The sequence below is a fragment of the Stegostoma tigrinum genome, chromosome 13 (genome assembly GCF_030684315.1).
Source record: "Stegostoma tigrinum isolate sSteTig4 chromosome 13, sSteTig4.hap1, whole genome shotgun sequence".
Classification (NCBI taxonomy): domain Eukaryota; kingdom Metazoa; phylum Chordata; class Chondrichthyes; order Orectolobiformes; family Stegostomatidae; genus Stegostoma; species Stegostoma tigrinum.
Window position 1 is genome coordinate 16,914,176 of NC_081366.1, and position 7,174 is coordinate 16,921,349.

Consider the following 7,174-nt stretch of genomic DNA (forward strand, 5'->3'; position numbering starts at 1 on the left):
ACAAATGATATACATTATTGTGAGTGGTAGTACAGGAAGTGGATGTGCCAGTCAAGTAGCTTTGTCCTCCAAGGTGTCAAACCTTGTGTGTTGAAACTGTACTCATGCAGGCAAGTGGCAAATATGCCATCACATTCTTGACTTGTAAATAGTGGGGAGGCTTTAGGGAGACTGAGTTACTGAGGAATTTGTTGCGTCTGACCTGCGATTGTAGTCAGTGCTTAAGTGGCTAGTCCAGTTCAGTTTCTGGTCACTGGTAATCCCCGGGACGTTTATGTGGGGGAATTCAGTGAAGGTAATGACGTCACTGAATTTGGTTAGATTATGGCTGATGTTTTATCCCTGTGCTATAGCCCCCTCTTTCCATTCCCCTTGACATCTTCAGGTTCTAGACACCTATCTCTCTTCAAAAAGATTTTGTTTATTGGCCTCCACAGCCTCTTAAGTTACAGGGTATGTAGCCTCGATCTACCTAGTTCTGTGGTGTCAGCAATAAAAAGGAGCTGAACATTACCTTGAAGTTCAAATGGAATTAGCATTTCTTGAGTCATCTCTCAAATCTGATTTATTGTTGACCAGAATTTAAACTCTGCCAGCTACAGCAGATCAGATTCTGGGTGTTCTTTAACGGGTCCCTCGCATCTAATGCCATCAAAAGCAATAACTGAACAGAATTTGGTCCGTTTTCTTGGATAGGTGCAATTGCAGTCGTAGTTAAGAGGTTGGAAACTACCCTGGCAAAAGCAGTATGCTTCACTAATGCCTTTTCTGGTAAGCTAAATGTTAATTCCCTAGCATCTACATGCTGCAAGATGCATTGTGGCAACCTCCTCCATCTATATAAAGGCCACCAGCTAAATGGAAATAATGTTTCTTTAAACTTTGGTCTTCACACTGACCCAGTTGAGTTCCTCCTCCACCCCTAGTGGATTGTAAGATTAAATTTTTGGGTTGGGATAATTGGAGCAGCAGTGTCCACTTACGAGTATGATTTTTGAGAGGCGCCTTCAAAAGCTGAATGTTTTATGGGTGTGGCCTAATGGATTGGTGCTGCTGTAGAAAGGAAAACAAAAGCTTTATTTTTGAGAAACCCTGCCTTTGCACCAACTCCCTTGGTGTGCAACATCTCATTTCCCCATATTCCCAGTCAAAAGCCTTACCTGAGAAAAACTGACCTTCTGTTCTCCAGCCTTACAGTATCTGAGCCCACTTCACCTATTACTCAGCAGTTCCCACAGTGATCCCCCTCAGTCTTAACTTTGGGAGAGAAGTCTGAAGCATTAAAGTGAGTCATGTGCAAAAAGGTTTGGTAAGTGCAGTCCTACATCTTGAGAATTGATTATAATAATGAATCAAAAAGCTGTAGGACTTGCCATGTGCATATTGCACAATACTGACTGATTTGAATCCAGTGTGTTTAGGAACAAGTAGAAGGATCCATGGGTAGTCTGTACAGCTTGTTGCAGCTGCTTTGGGATTCCTTTCTGTTTGGGCCTACAAGATATCCCTCAGGGCTGTTGTACAAGTTGAAGATCAATTCCCTAGGTGTATGACTTCAGTCTGAATTGTTCTGAAATGATTATTTTAAGAAGTGCCTCAAGATAAAATTTTGTCATTACAGAAAAGTATACACTTTTTAACAGTGGGGAATACGTAAAGGAATAACGTAACAGCTGAAAGTTTTGGCAGATTTGATCAGAGAGATAACAGTTGAGTTTGTTTCCAAAGAGTTTTGGCTAGTTGTTTGGGGGTGTTCTGTATGTTGTGTGGAAAAACAAGGCCTTGGATAATCTGAAATAAGCCACTGTTCAATAAAGTATTGTTGGAATTGGTTCAAAAGCAACCAATTATACATTATATTTTCCTAGTTGGTTATATGCAGATAGGTAGTGCATTCTGTCATTTCAGATCTTAGATTGGTGAAGTGGACTTTGTTCACTGACCTTTTTATATGAGAAATGCAAGCAGATTGTATAGGCTTGCAATCTTCATCAGGCATTTGTAGGAGCTTTAAGAACATGCTGGTCACTACTTTTTGATTTAAATGCTTTTGCATATCTTTGAACACCAAGTTCAAGAGGATCTTGAAAGTAGGTTTCTTTGTTTTCAGGTCGGAGTGAAAATGAGCCAGGGGATACGGAAACACGACGCACAGTCCGATACCCAGACAGTCATCAGTTATTTGTCGGGAACCTGCCTCATGATATTGATGAAACGGAGCTGAAAGAATTTTTCACAGGTTTGTTCAATCTATTTTATTCTAGTTTACCACAGGGTGTTTGGAAAATTAGAAAAATCTCCCCTTTTTGTAATCTATACAATGTTGTATTCAGAGCATTCAGATTAGATAATGGTGTGTGAATTCATTTTTTTCCTAGTTTTGAGTTTCCTTTAGCTACATTATTGCTGTTATATTGTGCCACTCTCCTTAATTCTGTACCTAGTTGGCTTTCTTTAAATGTAAACTTAGTCGTTGCTACCCAACTACTTGTAAGGACATTGTATTGAGGCTGATCCTGGCCTTATCAGATTTTTCAGAATCTGAGTATGCAGGGCACCCATCACTGCAGCTGGGACATAGCAAGAACTGCGCGTGCTAGAGTCAGATAAGTGTGGAGCTGGAGGAACACAGCAGGCCAGGCAGCATCAGACGAGCAGGAGAGTTGATTTTTTTAAAAAAAATCTCCAGTTTGGGACCGTTCTGAAGAATGGTCCCGAACTGAAACATCAACTTTCCTGCTCCTCTGTTGTCAGGCCTGCTGTGTTCCTCCAGCTTCACACTATGTTATCACTGCAACTGTTGTACTAACTGAGATTAACTAAAACAACATATACTGAAGACAATATCTGGAACCATCTAGTCCATTTGATTTAAAACAATATGCTTAAGTCCAATGACTCATGAGTAATGAGTATTGACTGTTTTTGGTATGTGGCACATTACTGTAAGGCCACCAATGAAACCACTTTATAGAGAGCTCTTATAATCTTTGTTTTCCTAAAGAAATCATATTGGATTTGAATCACTCTGAAACGTTAACTTTCCCTGTCTTTCCATAGATGCTTCCAGACCTGCTGAGTTTCTCCAGCACTTTGTTTTTGTTTAAATTCCAGCATTCATAAGATTTTGCTTTTATTTGCTTCAGTTTTTATTATTTCTTAAATTACTGGCTGGGCACTGTTAGCCTCTTTGGAAATATGTGCTTGTGCTCCTCTGTACATTATGCAAGTGTTACAAAATAACTGAATGGGGGGGGATGTCCACGTTCATTGTGCTATAGTTTGATAAGTGATTTTGTATATCACTGCTTCAGCTATAAAATTGTTCATTGATATTTAAAGTGTAGGTTATCAGTACTAACCTCAGGGAAGCTTATGCGGGGGGGAAAAACAATCAGTCTCTAATTCTTAAATAGTGGTATAATATACATTTGATTGAGATATGCCCGGGATGGTAGGATTACCATGTAATAGTGTGCCAATGAGGCTTGCATTCATTCTCATTTAGAGGAATGAGAGGTGATCTTATTGAGACAAATCAATAAGGGATGACAGCTGGACAGACTGGATGCAAGGACAGGGGATTGTTGTCGTTTGTGTTGTCTAGCACAAGGGCCAGACATTTCAGAGTTGAGGGAAAATGTCTTCATTCACAGGGTGGTGAACTTGTGGAATTCTGTACCTCAAGATGTGGAGGTCAAGTCACTGAATGTACTGAAAGAAACTGACACCTAAACATGTCAATGGGTATGGGATGATAGCCGGAGTATGGCATTAGGTTAGAGGATCAGCTGTGATTGTATTGAATGGGAGAACAGGCTGGATGAGCTGAAAAGCCCACTCCTGTTTTCTGTTTTCATGAGTCTTGGAAAGCAAATTTCTGAAGGGGATAGCTTCACTTCTATTTCTGTTTTAACTTTACATTGTTTAGAATTTTGACAAAAAAAAACTTGCATGTATCTAAAGGAATAACGTAGCAATATTTTTGCACTACGGACTTGATTTTGAGTGATTCTACCATCATTAAACAGTAATACTTCCCGCATTTAGATTCTTTAAAATGAAACAAAATATCTTTATAGAATGTGCAGAACAAAATGCTATGCAGACAGTTTAAAGCTGAAGCCTGTTGTTCAAGGCTGTAAACAGTTGCTTGAAGAAATCTAATTGTTAATTTTCACCACCTATGGGAGTGTAGGACATCAGCTAGTTGGAAATGCACTTGCTGAACTCCTGACATGAGTACAAACTCTATTGGGCATCAGTGTCGTAATTCCTTCTCTCTTTCAGGATTCGGCAATGTGGTGGAACTCCGCATTAACACCAAGAGTAGTGGTGGAAAGCTACCCAACTTTGGATTTGTGGTTTTTGATGACCCAGAGCCAGTTCAGAAGATCCTAAGCAGCAAGGTAATGTATAATAGAGAACACTTTGTTGTCAGGAAGGTAAGCTGTTTGTGCATTCTATTTTACTTTTTCATATTTTTATGATTAATGTGGCTCGAAGTTTTCTTCCCTCAGTATACTTCCAGTACACAGTTTTTAAATTTTTAATTATTATTCATCATGAAATATTGGATATAATTGAGAGGAGCATCTCCCATTGTGATAAGTTAAGACTTTGATTTCAGAATGGGAATATAACTTTGCTTATTAAAACCCATAAAATCTGGTTTTAATTTCTTAGAAATTGATTAGAAAGCACATGGTTATTCTGAAACCTATGTCTACACTGCTGCACTGAATTGGATTGAAGATTCAGTATTTCATGGTTGAATAAGAATGTTTGTTTTTTTTTGTTTAAATTTGGAGCTAAATATGTACAAAAGTGACTGTGAAGCATTTTTCTCAAATCTGCTTCTTTTCCCTCCTTCCCTACAGCCCATTAAGTTCAGAGGAGAGCTCCGACTAAATGTGGAGGAGAAGAAAACACGGCCTATTCGCGAAGGTGAACGTCGGGGCGATGACCGCCGAGAAAATAGACCAAGAGGACCTGGTGGACCCCGTGGTGGGCTTGGCGGTGGAATGATGCGTGATCGGGAGGGTCGGGGTGGTCTGTCCAGAGGGGGACTTACGCAGAAGCCAGGACCAGGAGCTGGAAGAGGAGGTGGACAAGGAGAGCCTCGGTTCTCAGGGCCACGCCACTGAAAGTACCCTCACTGGCTATTGGTGTGAGCTGATGGTACAGATGTTCTCTCTCATGCTCTTGTGATTCAGCTTTGTTTTTGGAATGTGATTTCGACCTGTACAGATTATCATTTTTTCAGTACAGAAAATGGCCTTTTCTTTTGTTCTCGACTTGTGTAGTAGTCGTCGTCCCACGAAACATCCTGTCTGAAATGTTTATTTGTTTAAGGAAAACGGATTTTAAAACCAGAATCTTGATTTGAAGACAGATTCTGACTCCAGTGGATTGGGGTGACTAACAGCTATGAACTGGATTTTAGTACCTGCTGCCTCCCAGCTGCTCCAGGAATGTGTTGACCCTTGAAATTTGGTGCAGATTTTTTAAATTGGAAACCAGGTTGCTTTTTGTTTTGCACAGACATCCATCTTCGGAAAAACTTGTAATGTAGCACTCGGCAATTTTTAAAGCACTCTATCTACTTGGCACAGTGTTCCCCTATTCGATATGGGGAACACAGTGCTATCTGTATTTGGAACGGAAGCTGTGTGATCACTAAATGGTTGATGATAAGCTGCAATGCTGTAAACTGGAGCAAGTTATCAGTTCCTGTGCAGAACTGCTGTGCTATTAAGATCAGGAGTGGACTAATACAATAGATGTAAGTCTTCAACTTTTTTCTTTTAATTTTTTTTTGTTTTTATCATTGGAAGAATCTCTTTTACTGTGGGACTTTTTAAAAACATTCAACTCTGGCATACTTGACATCAAGACACGTTTCCTCTGGAATTGTGAATTTTTTTTAAACTGTAAATTGAAAACTTTTCTGGTTTAGTTTGTATTGTAAAGCGTATGGTTGTGCCTTCTATTTATCTCTCATTCCAATCTTGGCAAAGTTGTACAAATAAATGTAGATTGCTTTATTCAATATGCACGACTTTGTGGTGTTTCTTCAGGGAAGAAGGCCATTTGGGGTGGGTGTTTGAGTGAAATTGTCCTGAAATGGTTAAATTTTATTTTAAGAAGTATTAAAACTGGGCGACACTGGTTCATAATTCATTCAGGTACATGTTCTATGCAGTCTGGAGTTCCTTACAACCTTTTAAGCTTAAATGGTTTGCATTTAAAACACAGCTGTTACAAAAGAAACCTAGATTATGAATGTTATTTAGTTAAAAACACTGGAATAGCAAGCACAGGTGATCTATGTGAAACACAAGTTATATAGCAATATTTAGCTCTTGGATATGTTGATTTGGCAGATTTTCATAATCGTTCTGTAAGAAGTAACAATAATGGCTGATAAGCAGCATGCATGAGTTGTGGTTCATCATTTTTATTTGTAGGAGCTTACTCCACACATGCATTGTATGTTTTTGTTTCATTTGCTAGCGAAACAATGTCTGTTCACTTTTAATAAAATGGAATCTATACCATTTTTTCAACTGGAGCTTCAGCTGAGTTTGCTTTTAGATTATGAAACGTTCATTGCGAATTAGTTATACTTGGCAGTTTTCAATTTGTCGAGCATGAATTGTTCTGCTGAATTTACTTCTGTAAAAACATTGTTTCATTTTTAATGTACCATTTGTTATAGTGCCAGGATCACACATATTGAAGACTACTTTTGTGATACTTTAATCTACGTTTCCGAATTGAGGTAGCCAGAAACAAGAATCAAAATAGAACAGAAGCTAACTGACAAGTTACTTCCTTCACCTAAAGTGATTTTCAGTGTTTGTGATCGAGATAATAACGATTACTGAAACGTTTCAGAGTTGCGTTAAAATAATGGCATTTGGGGTGCAAATATCTCAAACTGAAAGGAAATGCTTTGGAATTTGAAATTTGAGGGATTCTTGATGTGATTTGTAGGTGGGGGGGATATATTTTCTCAAGGATTAACTTAAAATCAGTTCAAAAAAGTGGGGGGGTGATGATTTATTTGAGGGTTATTAGGGCATGGAATGCTCAACCAGAATTAAGTGGCAAATGATAAAATCTGTAATAGATTTCATAAGGGATAATGTATAAATATTTGGCAACTCTT

The 7,174-nt window shown here is 38.7% G+C and overlaps 1 protein-coding gene across 5 annotated transcripts in view; it reads left to right on the forward strand.

Annotated features, from left to right (window-relative positions):
- Positions 1-6,052, forward strand: part of g3bp1 (GTPase activating protein (SH3 domain) binding protein 1) — a 33,325-nt gene extending 27,273 nt beyond the window's left edge. For all 5 annotated transcript variants that reach the window (XM_048543711.2, XM_048543710.2, XM_048543709.2 and 2 more), the window contains exons 10-12: positions 2,111-2,239; positions 4,291-4,409; positions 4,881-6,052. In XM_048543711.2, the coding sequence (XP_048399668.1) occupies positions 2,111-2,239; positions 4,291-4,409; positions 4,881-5,147 (515 nt within the window). In that variant the 3' untranslated portion in view covers positions 5,148-6,052. The remainder of the gene's footprint in view (positions 1-2,110; positions 2,240-4,290; positions 4,410-4,880) is intronic.
- The last annotated feature ends 1,122 nt before the right edge of the window (positions 6,053-7,174 follow it).